Genomic DNA, 15,745 nt, shown 5'->3' with positions numbered 1-15,745 from the left:
CTGTGAGCTGACTTGTTCAACATCAGTCAGCGTCACAAAAGTCAAGTATACACACCCTGTATTACATTCTGATTTAATAATCGCATGATACTTGAACACAAAAGTTTAACATTTCCAAATATTCCAAAACTAAATGGCCTCCAAGCAGCTCAATAAACTTCACAGATTCCCAGGTAGAGTCGCTAAAGAGAAACAAGTCCTGCCTACAATTATACATTTCACTGTTGTGTTCAATTATCAGAAGCTGACATGGTGACTTATGTCTACAATTGAAAGTCAATATTGGCAAAGAGAAGATATCTAGGCAGATCTAGATACTGAGCAATAGTTTGCAACAGTGGAAAGGAAGAGAAAGGAAGATCCAGAGAGAAATAAATGATAAAATCAGCCTGAACTGTTTAATATTTGAAGCTGGTTCACAAATCTGGAGGAGATATTGAGCTAAATGCAATACTGTGGATCACACTGTCTTTCTGAACTGTAGGTATTCTATAAACTAGAGTGAAATTATGACAAGCAGATTATTCTTATCAAAATCACAGGGCTGCCAAAACTCACTATTGACTTGGCCCTGTGATTTATTTATTTTAAAAAAAATGCTCAAATGTGGCCTTCTACAAGTCTACATTCCCTATGAGAACCACAAGCATTGCAAAAACCTTCCACAAAATACTGCCAATACTATGTCAGTGCAGCGTTTGAACCCATCCGTTACCCCCATAAAATCTTTGGAGGATTGCAATCATATTTCTGCACTGTAAAATGGATTGTTTTTATTTGAAACAACATAAATCAAAAGTAATTCTGGTCAAGCTCCCAGAGGGCTTCTGGCTAAAGCAGTGCCGTTTACTGAACATACCAGAAAACTTAGTATAAAAAAGGAAAAAAGGGGAGGACTAGGGAAACTGGATAATGGAGAGAGGGAGCAAGGGAAAGAGAACAAAAATCTATGCAAAGAGTGAAGGAGTGTAAAGACCAAATTGGACTCCAACTTGGCACAAAATTCTCTAACATTTCAGAAAGCCATTTCCAGTTAGTTGTGATTGAGCACACATTATTTTAATTGCTCATAAGTATTGAATAATAAGTCCACAAAGAATGAAATTCACTCACTGGAAAAACATTTCTTCAAGTTGTCTGAACTGTAATGTGTCACAAATGTTGGAAACATTTTGTTCCATTCCATAGACAGAAGATAAATAACAACCCTTCAATCTTCTTCCGAGCATCATTGTTTTTGCAAACAGGCTCCATGGTCAGTCTCAAAAGTACCAAGTGATGATCTAATGCAAACCCCAGCTATGTACATTAGCCACGCAAGGCACAGCTTCAAAAAACTCAAATAAAACTTAATACATTAAGATGGCATTTTTTAGTTCCAATTTAACCTCTGAACTCATACTTCCGTGAAGGGTACCTTCTGAATAGCAGTCAGATCTAGGCCATATAATGCCTGGATATGATTACATACAAGAATGTTCAATTTAATACTAGCTTTCTGTTCTATATCATGCATGAATTGTGGTGTATGCACCAATGTATCAGACTAAACAAACCAAGTGCTTTATTCATGGGAGTCCCACACCTGGGCAATACCCATTTTGCAAGTACACTGGGGCAATGAACACCAACAAAGCTCAAATATTCAAACTCAAGTGTCTTAGCTTTTCTCAAGCTCTGAAAGTCAGTCAATCTCTAATAGCCTACCATAAACCAGGTGCTCTGTGCAACCTTCCCACCTCATTATTGGGCTGAAAAATATGATTAAGGACCATTTCATCAGAACTAGGAGCAAGAGTAGGCAATTCAGCCCTTGGAGTCCATCTACCGTTTAACATGACCATGGCAACCTTATCCTGGACTCAACTCTACTTTGCTCCCCACAGCCCTCTACCCTGCATTTCAGTGCATCATTTTAAATTTATGACAAATGCAGCACAAAGTGATTTTAACATAAAAAGGTCTAAGTGTATAGTGACCTCTGAAGTTGAAACTTTCCTTTTTGCTTACTGCATTTGGTTTTCCCACAGAGGAACAGACTGAGGACCTGTAAATGAATATGGCCTGTAACCTCCATGGAGTGGCAACTAGAGTCAGACTGGCACTCATTGATATTCAGCCACTCATTTCTTGTCTGACCTTCACAATTCCCAGCCAGCCTGATTCTGCAATGTACAAGGTACCAGAGGCTATGCATTGAAGGCTGGAGAGTCAGGCAGCAAGGAAACCATGCTCCTTTTCCTTTTTAACAGCACCAGCTACCATAAAAAGCCAGTGTGAAGCCAAGTTTGTATGATAAGTTGGTACAACTGGGAGGTGGATGAGGGTCAATAGGTCACATGGGAGTCAAGTCCCATGAAGGGGGTCTGATCAGTATTATAGTTACCTAGAAGTTAGAAGTGGTTTTAATTCACAATTTTTCTGGGTAACCATTACTGCACGATAGTCACAACTATCTGAAGTTTGCAATTTAATCTAATATTTTTGGGTGGTTTCCATTGCAGGGCAATTGCCCAGTGAATGTTTGCACTTCCCAGGTCACTACTCTGCAATCCTGGTCTGCAGTTCCAACTTTGGGTAGCCCCACCCCAGTTACCATGTTCCACAACTCAGAAGTTATGGGCCTATGCATTTTGCTTTGCTATCAAGACCAAAGTAGTGCTGAAATTCCAACTGACAAGGCTCTCAACGGTCAAGAATGGGATTGGTAAGAGAACTGCGTGTGGTGCAGGTGCTGTTGAGCTAAATTTTGTTGTTCATCACTGTCGCTGGGTCAATGTATTTCCAAGCCAAGATGGTGAGTGACTTGAAGTGGAATTGGCCACTGATTGCTTTCCATGTGCTTGCTGTCCTTGTCTATGATGGAGATGCCAGCGTTGGACTAGGGTAAACACAGTAAGAAGTCTCACAACACCAGGTTAAAGTCCAACCAGTTTATTTGATAAACTCACAAGCTTTCAGAAACAGTTTCTTTGTCAGACGTGTGGAAAGCTCTGATCAGAGAAGGGCATATAAAGGCACAGTTTACAGAATACGAGTCTTTACAGCTAACTCTGCTATTCAAGTCTTAAAGATGCAGACAGTGAGAGTGGAGATAGCATTAGGCTAGATGTGTATTGTCTCCAGACAGGACAGTAAGTGAGATGTTGCAAGTCAGGGGGTTACAGATAGTGTGACATGAACCCAAGATCCTGGTTGAGGCAGCACTTGGCTATCAGTCTCTGCTGAGCAGAAACCTGGGTTCATGTCATACTATCTGTATGACATACGACAGTGCAGTCACCGAGCAGAGACTGACAGCCAAGTTCCGCACACGAGGACGACCTCAACTGGGATCTTGGGTTCATGTCACACTCTATAACCCCCTACGACACGCTTGAACTTGCAACATCTCAATTACTGTCCTGTCTGGTGACAATACACATCTCTTTAAACTATGCTTAATGCTATCTCCACTCATTGCCTCCATCGTTAAGACTTGAACAGCAGGTTAGCTGTAAAGACTTGCATGCTAAATCACTATTCTGTAAAATTGTGTGCGCCTTTATATGCCCTTCTCTGATCAGAACTTTCCACACACCTGACGAAGGAACAGTGTTTCCCAAAAGCTTGTGGGTTTACTATCAAATAAACTGGTTGGACTTTAACCTAGTGTTGAGAGACTTCTTACCTTGTCTTTCTAGGCGTGGAGCGTTCTGTGCTGGGAGTGAACATCTGTATAATCAACCATGGTGTTCTGCAGTGAACTGATTCTTGATATAACCACGTTCATGGCAACCTCCTGAATTCCAGAGACTGGGTTCTGCGGTTTGTCATTTGGATCACAGTTGGCCCACATATGGATATTAAGAGCGAGATCCTGACTTGTGCTCTGTGGATGGTGGCCAGGCTTCAGGGCGTCAAGAAGTGAGTTACTCTGCAGAATTTTAACGCTTGTTGTGACGGAGCCAGAAGTCACTCAGAACCCTTACAGCTCAAGTTGCTGCTTGCAAATAGTTAAACCATTTGCGAATGCATTACTTCAATGTCAATGAGATGGAGACAATCTCAACTGTTGGATGGATGCCATCAAGCTGAACTACTGATAACCAAAATTACAGGGATGTTTTAGTTAATGACAATGGAAAAAAATCTGCTTTTCATTCTTAATATCCATATGTGGGCCAACTGTGATCCACATGACAAACCACAGAACCCAGTCTCTTATGGAAGTCAGGAGTTTGCCATGACTGCAGTTAAATTAAGAATCATTTCACTGCAGATTTTACAAATGTTCATTCTCAGCACAAAACTTTACACCTGAACTTCTTCCCTGCCTTCACACTAATGAAATCTTATGCTATACTATTGACATTACAAGTTATTGTACTCAAGAATCAAGGCCAGAAGATTTTTATTTGAAGCGATTTGACATAAGGCTGAATGACATGCTGTAGTGTTCCTGGCATTCTCTGTTCAAGTTATCTTTCATGTTTTAAAATAAAGTTACACATCAGTATTGGTCAACAGTTGAGGTATTGGAGAATGGTAGCTCACCCCACAAAGGGCGATTAATGACAACAATCTTGCTCCACAGAAAACCAAATTTATATTGGCCATTTGTTGCAAACAGTCAACTTGCCCCCAGATCCTTAAAAATGCATCTGAATGATCGGTATCATGGAAGATGCTCACAGTAAACTGTAGTAAGTATTTTGAGTCCACTAATCATGCCACAGAACAGATAAGGATGTGGGACACAGCAAATCACAAAATGGAAGGCTCTAGCATTCATATGTGCCCCAAAATATCTTTTGCTCTTAAAAATTTACTTGGGGAATAAATGATGTCACCTTGAAAAGCAAAAATTCACTCAGAGGACAGAAAATTTTATTTTCTTATCTGTATATTGGTTTGTGAACATGGGAGTCAATTAATTCCAATTAAGTTCAGCTGCGTGTCACTGACCAGGTTCAGCTCATGAACATGCTGGATCCCATTTTTCTGTTCTGTGCAAATTGATTAGAGAAGACAGCCAGGACTGCTGCGTAACATTTAACTTTCTGCCTTTCAGATTTCATCACATTGAGATTTAAAACATTTTACTTTCATCCACAAGCTGCACTGATGTTTAGCATTCAAAACATTCCGATTCCGCACTGAAAATGTCTACCTGTCAAGAAATTCTCTTTACTGCTCATTCCATCTTTCCCCAGCTTCTCCCCATCACTTGCTATTTGGAAATTTATGCGCCAGGTCATCTCACAAACTCCACACAATGTTCAAGTCTTTGATTTATATGATGATAGAAACGTTAAAATCCAAGGAATTGTAGCTGGCATAGCAGACACTTCCATTTTTAAAGCTTCTACAATATATATCAGATTACGGAACAAAAATACCATGGGGATTAGACCACATCAGTTTGAAAACATTAAATAACTTGCAGATGTATTGCTTCAGACCAGAGACTGAGAGTTGGCTACAACTTTCCCTCAACATTTCACACTTCTAAAACTATTGCTTCAAATTATGCTGGAACCATCAAGTTAGCCTCAAATTTTTTTGAAATAAAAATCCTTTTGAAAGTCAAAACTCCAAATATGGCAAAGATGCTACACATTAAAATTCACCGCCTGCAATCCAGATGACCATAATGTTCCAAATAAAAATGCGTATTTTCTCTCCCCACCACCACCCCTCAAGATTGACCTAGAAATTACGATGCAAATTGTACACAGTACCAAATTAAAAAGTGGGGCTGCTGCTGCCAGTAAATGGACCTCAGGGAGAATGCAGTCAAATTGGTTTGGGATTAATTATCTTTCCCCAGCAAAGATTTGGGTCTTCTTGTTAAGCCAGGGGAGGTTCTCAAGTCAGATCTTAGTTTCTCTGCCCAATAATAAATAAGGGCAGAACCATGAAAACTCAAAACGAAAGGAGGGAAGCTGCAAAACAAAATTGCTGCCTGCAGGGAGGGTGTGCTCTTTCAAGCTACCTGGGGATTTCAAGACCTTAATCTACAAAGAACTCAACTGGCATCACAAGCTCTAGGATGTCATCCAAAACATTTTACAAAACTAATTATACTCGTGGCTCAGGTATGTTACATGGCATATTATTAAAGAAGGTGATAGGCAGTGTAGGAATCCTCTGGGAGGGAGGCACTCAGTCTTCCTCCCCTGACAGACAACCCACAATGCTCCAAACCAGGCTGGGAGCCTGCCCCAACACACCCAACATGGGTAACATCAACAGTTCAACAACATACTTGTACAGCAGCTCTACACAGGGCCATGACAAAACAATGTATGACTGAGCCACAAGAGGGGATATTAGGTCAGATGACCAAAGTATCTGTAAAACTGAGTGCCCAAGGGGGGGGGGGGGGGGGGAGGAGGAGGGGGGGAGGAAGGAAAGGTAGGGAAGAATTCCAGAGCTTGGAGACTGGACAACTGAAGGCATGGCCAACGGTGGGGTGAATATAACAGAATGCAAAGGAGGTGAGAATTAGAGGACTGCCAATATATCAAGGGGGGGTTGGAGGAGATCACAGGAGTAAGGAGGTCACAGGCAAATTAACCAGCAGCCAGCATAGGTTAGTGAACACAGAGTGATCAGTGAACAGGACCTGAAATGAGTTAAAATACAGGTAGCAAGTAAACTACAACCTTTGGTAAATTTGAAGTTTTGATGTGGATTTGCATTCTAATCAGTAATCTGTAAACTGTCTGTGCTTTATATGCTCTGAGGGCAGAACTCTCCGTTCACCTGACGAAGGGACAAACCCCGAAAGCTTGGGAGTTTACTATCAAACAAATCGGTTGGACTTAAACCTGGTGTTAGACTTTTTACTAAATTTGAAGTTTACCATGGGTACAAGGTGGGTCAACCAGCTAGGAGTGTGTTGGAATCAGAGTCCAGAGGGAGTCTACAAGCAGCAGGGAGAGTTTCTGCAGATGAGTTCAAACAGGAGCAATTCTCCTTCCAAATAAGTCTCAACGTAGACGCAGCTTCTGTATAAACTCAACGCCCCATCTCCACATGACTAGTTTCTGGCATTTGTTTCTCAACCCTGCAAAATAATTTAACAAATGGGGCCAGAAACTTCAGCTTTTCACAGGCCACACGGCCAGGAGAACAGTTTGATTTGCTTTATAAAAGCTAAGTGGGTAACTAAAACCTGACCAATTCCAGAACTTGAGTGCAGTGTCAATTATGCCAAGGAACAGAATTGAAATTAGGCATGTGATATCTCACTCAATTGTAGCTTTAGTTTTTCCTCAAAATGCCCCAAGATAAATTTTACATCACAGCAGGATAGCCCAGGAGTGTAAACAAGGATACTTTAAAGTTAAAGTTTTTATTACAGTATATCTATATGCAGAGATACCAAATTAGGAATTTAAAAACAAGTGAATGGAGAAAACAGTGAAATTATACACCTCTTCCTGAACTAGCTTTACTTTGAACGACTGACTAGTTAAAAAAGGTTTTTCCTCAACCAGAAATTCATTCAAACAGAACAGACATACAGCAAACATAACAAGCCTGCAGCAGTCATACATCATTGGCACGTATAATTTTGTGATATTCTATTATCCTTTCAGACTAGATATTAATGGCAGACATGTGGAAGCTGTTAGGAAAAAAGTCCAGAACCACCATGTTTATATAAATTTCAGCGTCTTGCTGAAATACAAAACACACACGAGCAAAGATCAAGTAGCAATATCACTGATTTAGAATTGTACGAGTGGTCATGCAGATTCAAGTTTATTTTCCATGCTAGTTTTAAAATTATAAAGTTCTTTTAGTTTCAAAAAGTAAGCAAAACATTTTGTTTTAATCAATTGTGATTCTAGGCCATCTTGGAAGTCTACAAATATATTAGATTGTAGTACATGCTGCCAGGGGAGATAGTGTGTAGTGGTACTGTCACTGGACTAGCAATCCCACCACAGTAGATGGAGACATTAATTGCATATTATTGAATTCACAAAGAGGATCTAACGATGACCGTGAAACCATAGTTGTTTGCAAAAACACATCTGATTCACTAATGATCTGAGGGAAGGAACCTGCTGTCCTTACCTGGCCTACATGAGACTCCAGATCCACAGCACTGTAGTGGACTCAAGTGCCCTCTGAAATGGAGGGCAGTTAAGGATGGGCAATAAATGCTGGATCTAGCCAGCAATGCCCATATCCCATAAGTAAAAAAAAAAGTTAACCCATATACATTTTAAATTTGGCCAAGTATTTTGTTGGAACTTCACAGATCAATCAACATCCTAAATGGCAAAATAACTTTTGCGCTTCATTTGATAGTTGAGAATCTCACATTCAGAATGGTGATTTTGGAAGATTGGTTGGACAAAACCTTCCATTTCTGTCACAACCGGAGACTTATAACATTTTCCACATTCTCAAAACACCTGTAAAGTGTTCTACAAGTAATTATTTTGCAGGTGAAAATGGCAGCCACGTGTGTGCAAGGTCATACATGGGAACAATGACTGACCAGATAATCTGCTTTTGTGACATTGATTGATTATTGAATGTAATGACACAGCTAATTCCTGAAACATGCATTTGTATCTTATTCTGTGAAGACGACTTGTGGGTGAGAAAAAAATTTAATAAGTCTGTCTAATGGTGTTAAAGACATGCATTTGAAGTAGATATGGCCAGGTGCACAGTGGGTAGAAATTAGCATCAGGGGATAAGTAAGGGTTTAAATTTTCAGCTGTTAAAAATGAACAAATGGTTTTACAACTTTGAAAAGGTTATTACATTTAAAATGAAGGAAATGAGGACATTTAAGATTTTTATATTTTGAGAAAGTATTGTACAAAGCAGCACTAGGGCAACAGAATTGAAGATGGAGTAAAAGGATATTTAAGGAGATACAGTTGTTCCGGGGCTACTATGCAAGATCTCCTAGGATATAGCTTCGTGTTGGGAAAAGAGCTGTGAAGGTTCAGAGTTTTAAGCAGCCGTTCCAACTAAGCCAGAAAAGTGTCCGATTCCAGAAAGCAGCGCTTTTGTTTTTAAAGTTCAGGGTTCTATAATATACTTTTCCTACAGCAACAATGGGTTTGCCTTGTGGTATTAATGGAATTTTATAGTTAAACATCTATAAAGGGAAGGTGCCTTGAGGATGTTCATGTGTGATTAACCAGTGAATTAGATGGAGGAAAGTTCAATGAATCAAATTTTTTATACTGCATAATTGAAATCTGGTGTGCTTAAATACTCTTTTTTTTGTTAATGAATGTTTTAATCAATCATTAAAATCCAAAAAAGGTGTTACTGGAATTTTGTGGCTTCCAAGTTCAGAATACATTTTCTCTTATTGGTCAGAATACAAGATAGATTGCGATTCATGGATCAAGCTCTCTTTGGAATAGAGTTTGCATGGCGACGATCATAACACTGGAATGGTTCTTGATCCAACAAAATGCATAAAGATACAGCTGTAACATGAATATTACCATCAAAATTTAGTGTGGCTTACTTACAAAACGTGAAGAGTTGTCATTTTTCACGGTTTTGGCATTACCGAATGATTCTAGTATAGGGTTTGCCTGCAAAAGCTGCTGTTCCAGTTCACCCTAAATAAAGGCAAAAGAACTCATTACAGTAATGAAAAAGACCACCTCCATAACCATATAAACATGGCAGCCCAAATCACTACCCATCTACTCTTCAATTTGTGGAAGAATGCCAAGTGGGTGCTTTGGGGATTTTATGAAGTTTGCAGGTTTTTGATCAGTAATGCTATTGAAGAAATAGTTTCCAATCCAACACCCGATGGCTATTTATACCCACTACTGGGGAAAATTAAATACAGTCCATGTGTGCTTGTCAACATTTAGATTTCAATCATATTTGAATGCCAAGAAAAGACAGGCTAGATTAAATGAACTATTTTAAATAGTGACTTTGTACTCATTGCATAATTAATACAAACCAGGCAATGGCCATAACCCACAGCTGCTCTTGCATTGGCCAGATACATTTAATACTGGTGACTTCACAAGAATGTATTGCCTGAACCGATGGAAACATTTCTTTAAATAGCTGGTAAGGCTAAAAGTAAAAGATGGCAACAATGAAGATTGAGGGTTTGTGAAGTATCAAAATAGATCCAACCTCTTGATTTACCTCTGACCAAGCTAACCTCACCTGCCAGGTATATCCAAACTTCAAGAGCAAATACTCCAGGATTACCTGGAAACAATGAGATCTAGCATCGGCCAGCTAGAGTATTAACTTTCAGACTTGGATTCAAAAAGGCAACTATTGTCGCAGGTAATGCGAACAAAAAGTGATTTTTGAATACACGCTAATGAGAATAATTCCAGAAGTAAAATATATATTTCAAGATTACCACATTCTCATGGATTCTAACTAAGGTTATCTTTTAAAGCATCAGTAGGTTTTGTTGCCTTTATAATCAGTCAAGTTATTCCACAATATTTTATTAATGTTTGTTGCATGTTGTCTTAACAACCACCATAGCGGTCTGTGTGGAGCTCTCCCCATGTCTGTGTGGGTTTCCGCAGGATGAGCCGGTTTCTTCCTAAGGTCTAAAGATATGTAGGTTAGTTAGATTGGCCATGCTAAATTGCCCTTTAGTGTCTCAAGATATGTAGATTGGGGCAGGGGAGGTGGTGTCTAGGTGAGATGCTCTGTCAGAAATCTGGAGTAGACTCGATGTGCCAAATGGCCTCCTTGTGCCTTGTTCTTCTTTGATAAGCAGTACTTATCCCAGAGATCAACAGGGAGGGCTGAATTTGCCCCCACCTCCCTCCCCGTTCAGATAATGGAATATTGTTTTCTTATTCCAAGGATGCATTCAAAAACTGAGAATGCAAGTTAGTATTTGGACCCCAGCATAATTAGTTGAGACCAAGTACGTTCCCATAACTAAGCACTTGAAACACTAGTTGTCAAGGACACTTTACATAAACAGACCTCAGTAATAATCATCTCACTCTTCCCACCCACCCCAACAAAAAGTGGAAAGCCCACATCTTTGACTTCTTGTAAAGATATTTTAGACAGACTCATGAACATACAAACCAGAATTAAAAGGTTTTAACAAGAAGCATTTCAATAACACTGACTAAAGGTGAGGGTCAGTTACAAGAACCTACTAAAGCACTTAAAGGGGGTATTTTTGCATTTTCATTTTCCTGCTATTCTTTTCTGTCCTGTAGCTTTTCCCAGCTGAAGTTCCACTTCCAGCAGATCAGACTAAAAAATTAACTTCCATTATGGAAATGATGATTAGTTTACCTTCTGAACTTGTCCCTTGCTTAGGTTTAGAATCATTATTCCCATCCAGGGACAGCCTACTCTATCACATTCATGTCATTTTAAACAATTCCAAAAGTAAGCAAGTCAACTTTGCACCATATATCATATGAAAAACTGGAGCTTGATATTTTAATTAAAATCAGACATTTTAGAATTACTATGGAGTCTTTGAAATTAATTTGCTGTAACCACTCTTCTAAAAGGGCCAGAAATTGAGCTATTTTTCAGTCATCAATGGATTGCAAAGGCATTTTTAAATGACTAAAACTTAAAGCATTCAAAAGGTTAACTGTAGTACATAGTACCCAGTTAATCATCTAATAGAATATCACTAACATTTGTTAAATGAAAGAATAGTGAAGATGCACAGTTCAGGGCTTATACAGGGCAACATGAAGAAAAAAAAGTCCATTAAGTCCAGCTATGTCACACACTACATTAATGCACTTAATTTCCAGAGCTTGGTCGATTCCCAAGACTACACACTCTGCTGATCCTAACCAAGCCAGTGATTGACCCACATCACAACTCGCTACTGATGACTTATTTGCTATCAAGACAACTATGAGCAGTTACAAACCAATAAGCTGCCCAACTTATAGCTTGTTTAGATGTATGCTTCTGAAAAACTATCACAATCCATACAGTGCAGGAGGCCATTTAGTTCGAGTCTGCACCAACTCAGAGGGCAGCTTACCCAGGTCCCCTGCCCTAACACTAACCCCACACATTTACCTCACTAATCCCCCTAACCTCCACATCTTGGGACACTAGAGGCAATTTAGCAAGGCCAGTCCACCTAAACTGCACATGTTTGGACAGCAGGAGGAAACCAATTTCCAATCGGCTTAATTGATAATACACGTCGCTCATGATAATTCAAGAAGGGAGATTGAAAAAGTCAATGATTTCTATATTTGGGATTCTTGAGCTGGATCATTATATTTATTGAACAAAAACCTTCAATCTACAATTGTATCTAGAATCTAGATCTTGTATCTAAAACCATTTGGAGCACATTACAGCATGCAAAGTCTACTCTGGCCTTATTTGCAGTGTTCCATTTGATGGTATCACTTGTGCTATAATATATTGAAATCAAATATTAAAGTTCATAAAACCCTTGGACTTGGATTTAAAACCTTAATGTATAAATCTTAGTAATTTACATGCTGAAATGTACAATCCAATGTGCTGCAAGCAAAGGGTAATAAATTTATCAAGTAAATTTCTACATTTCAATCAAGGTGATGAAAAACAAAACCCAGTCTTACAGACTGAGGATATTTGGGTTGTGATGTTATATTTATTGGCCACATATGCCCACCATGGCTGGTTTTTCTAGCACAACAGGAGCCAATACATCAACAATGTGAAATGGATAATATCCAAGCATAAACTGTGCATATTCATTATTCTCAATACACAGACAGACTGCGTTATTTAATAAACCGCAAACATCTGAGAAGGGGAGAAAAAAAAAGAATGCATTACCAGTTAGTCTCAGATCAGACAGACATAGCAGAGCACAGCAGCTTTCTTTATTATAGAACAAAACTTAGATGTACAGAAACTAATCATGAACATGATACCTGAAAGTTAAATCAATTTGTGAAAGTAGGCAAGGAATTTCCAAGTAAACATTTAGGATAAATATTGCAGAAGTAATTAGTATCCTCCACTCTACAATTTTAGCCTGCTTTGGCACATTGGAGGTTTGCATTTTTAAATGGCAGATAAAACAGATCGGTACTCAAATTTTAGAAGGAAGTTCCTGTAACAAAGGTACAAGATTTGGAGAGTGTGGAGTAAAGTTACAAATGTTAGATAAAACCAACAAATTCTTGATATATTGCACTAGGGGCTCCTCCAACTCTTCTTCCTCCTTCCCCTCCTCCCTCCCTGCCACAGTAATGGAAAAATACACTATGGAAAAAGGTCAAGTTATTTTACAGTAACAAGTCTCAAGACTTTCACTGAATCCTTCAATAAAATTGTTTAGATTAAGAATTTCCTTGCCCAACTGAAGCAGCTTATGAATTGCTATAGTAAAAAAAGTTATTTTCAAAATCTTTGCACAATTTTCAGAGCAATGAAAGCAATTACTAGAACAATGCAACTGCATCATGGTTCAGTGAGCAGACTGATGCAGATTCAAAAAAGTGCAGCTGGTGCTGATCAACTCAAAGTAAATTGGATTCTTTTGAGTAGGCAGAGTACCACCATCTTAGAAACTTCAAAGTCTCAAGTGCTGTGCCTCAAATCTAAAAAGGACAGTTTTATAACCATCTACGTTTACATCTCTTTCAATAATTTGACATTGCATAAACAGGAAAGTACAAGATACTTTTTCCACTTGATGCAAATATGTTGCAAGTGCTTTCTGGAGTACAGACCAGCACTTCTGTAACAAAGAAAAGGATTGCTCTGGTTTTAGCAAGTAAGCAGCAAAATCATGCAAAGCAATGCAAAACAGGAAAGGCATAATTAAGAATTGATGCTATTGTTTGCTGCAAGTTTATTAAACTCAGGGAGAAAAGGTCCCATCTGTTGCATACATGAACAATAGCATCCTGTTCCATGTGCCCAGTGTGAGATATACCATGAAATTGTTACCAGAGTCCAAACAGCAGGGACTTAAAACAACATGCTACTCACATATAAAAGTGAAGTTCCACTCTGTAGTCAATGGGCAGAAACAAACAGCATACCAAAATAAAATGTTAGTGACACAGCAACACAGTTTACTTATTACTTCCAATTTGCATCAGAAATCAGAAGCCCATTAAAACCGATAGTGAAGAGGAGAGATATACACAGGATTTAATAAAATGAAAAGGTAGATATAATTTCAATATCTCAAAAGCTTTTCATTTTTTAGAAAAAGCTTCCCTTCCTATAATTCAGTAAGACAGATGAAAGCAAGTCCAAAAATAAATCTAACCAACCTTCAAAGAGGTCAACGTTGTTGATCACATTGTGAAGTTAAAAACTGAAACAGATTCTGATGGGTTTATGGGCTTAAAACTAATGCAGCAACAATGCCAACAATTCCAAAATTGTACATTTTGGAAGCATTTGTAATTCTTTACTCTTCACTAAATATATTAATTTTCTATTCACCCGCATCCTCTCCCAGTGAAAGTAGGTTTTGGGTCAGAACTATAGCTTTTTTTTTGGAAGATCCCTCCCTTGCTTCATCAGTCCCCCTCCAAGCAACTTTCCAGTCTTATTCTTTCATAATAGGTTTGGTGTTTAAATACAAAATTTGGGTACCACATTCCCAAAATAGTGATGTCTTGAACTTCTCTGCTTGCATCCAAAAGGTGCAAGGAGTGAAAAATCACGATTGATCCAAAAGATTGATGAGACACAGGTTTTAGGGGTAGTCTTGAAAAGGAGATAGATATGGACAGTCTTACGAAATTCCAGACTTTGGGACCAATTTGGTTGAAGGCATGAGCTAAAGGAAATTTGGGTGGATGAGGAACGAAGACAAGAGGACAGAGCTGGAGGGATGCAGAATTCTTGAAGGCCAAGGAAATTGAGGTGGTGACAGATGTGGAGGGATCCAAATGTCAGTACAAGAACTCTAAAATCAAGATGTTGGGACAAGAGTCAGTGTAGCTCAGCATGTGCACGGGTGCCGGGTGAACAGAAGTTGGTGCAGAGAGTTTAGAATCAGCTCAGATTTGGAGGGTGGAGTGGTATGAGTGGGGAGGGGAGGGGAAGACTGGAATAGAATAATCAGGTAACAAGAATGTGGATGAGAGCTTCAGCAGCAGGTAAGCTCTTACACTACAAAATAAAGTTAGTGGTCTGAATTAGAATCACACTGATAAGGTGAGGCTACAGGGACAAGATGGAGAAGCACCAAAGGAACATCAAAATACTCTAGTTAGCAACTTGTTTGTATTTCCAGAGTATATTCTTTTTTCCCCTGAAAAAGTCAGATATTAAACGACAGCAAGCTTATTTGGGGAAAGGAAATGGAGAGAGCTACTCCTATTGCATTTAATTTTCAAAAAAAAGGAAATGGATTACAGAATTTACAGTTTTCAGCTTAACAATACAGGCCAAGATCCAACAGGAAGCTCTGATTTCTAGAGAAACAAAGATATAAAAGAATTGGGCTTAGCATTAGAGAAAAGGCAACATATTCAAGAGTGATTTCACAAACGGGCCAGATAATTCCCTCCCCCACTCCAAAAGACTTTTTTTTCAAAAGAAAATTATATCTCTCATATCATTTGCCTCTGAAGAAATATTGCGATGCATCACATCAAAAGTAAACCCCAGCTAAATTCAAGCAACAGCCTTTAACTTATACAGCCGGAGATTATATTGTGCCATTTCCTGCAGGAAATCTCATTCGAAAGTCACTAATAAGGAAATGTCAGCCTCAACAATAAATATCGTCACCAAAAGTTTGAGTAGA

The 15,745-nt window shown here is 38.9% G+C and overlaps 1 protein-coding gene across 6 annotated transcripts in view; it reads right to left on the bottom strand.

Moving 5' to 3' along the window:
• The window catches only part of LOC145356351 (myosin-10), a 164,250-nt gene that overhangs the window by 70,781 nt on the left and 77,724 nt on the right, over positions 1–15,745 (bottom strand). For 3 of the 6 annotated variants that reach the window (XM_080209000.1, XM_080209001.1, XM_080209002.1), the window contains one exon: positions 9,504–9,596. In XM_080209000.1, coding sequence (XP_080065126.1) covers positions 9,504–9,596 — 93 coding nt within the window. Of the gene's footprint in view, positions 1–9,503; positions 9,597–9,955; positions 12,149–13,965; positions 13,987–15,745 lie in introns of those variants that run through there. The other 3 variants (XM_080208998.1, XM_080208999.1, XM_080209003.1) reach the window with 2 other exon arrangements.

The sequence above is a fragment of the Carcharhinus amblyrhynchos genome, chromosome 21 (genome assembly GCF_965287045.1).
Source record: "Carcharhinus amblyrhynchos chromosome 21, sCarAmb.v2.hapA, whole genome shotgun sequence".
Taxonomy (NCBI): Eukaryota; Metazoa; Chordata; class Chondrichthyes; order Carcharhiniformes; family Carcharhinidae; genus Carcharhinus; species Carcharhinus amblyrhynchos.
This window is presented reverse-complemented; position numbering and strand designations above follow the sequence as displayed.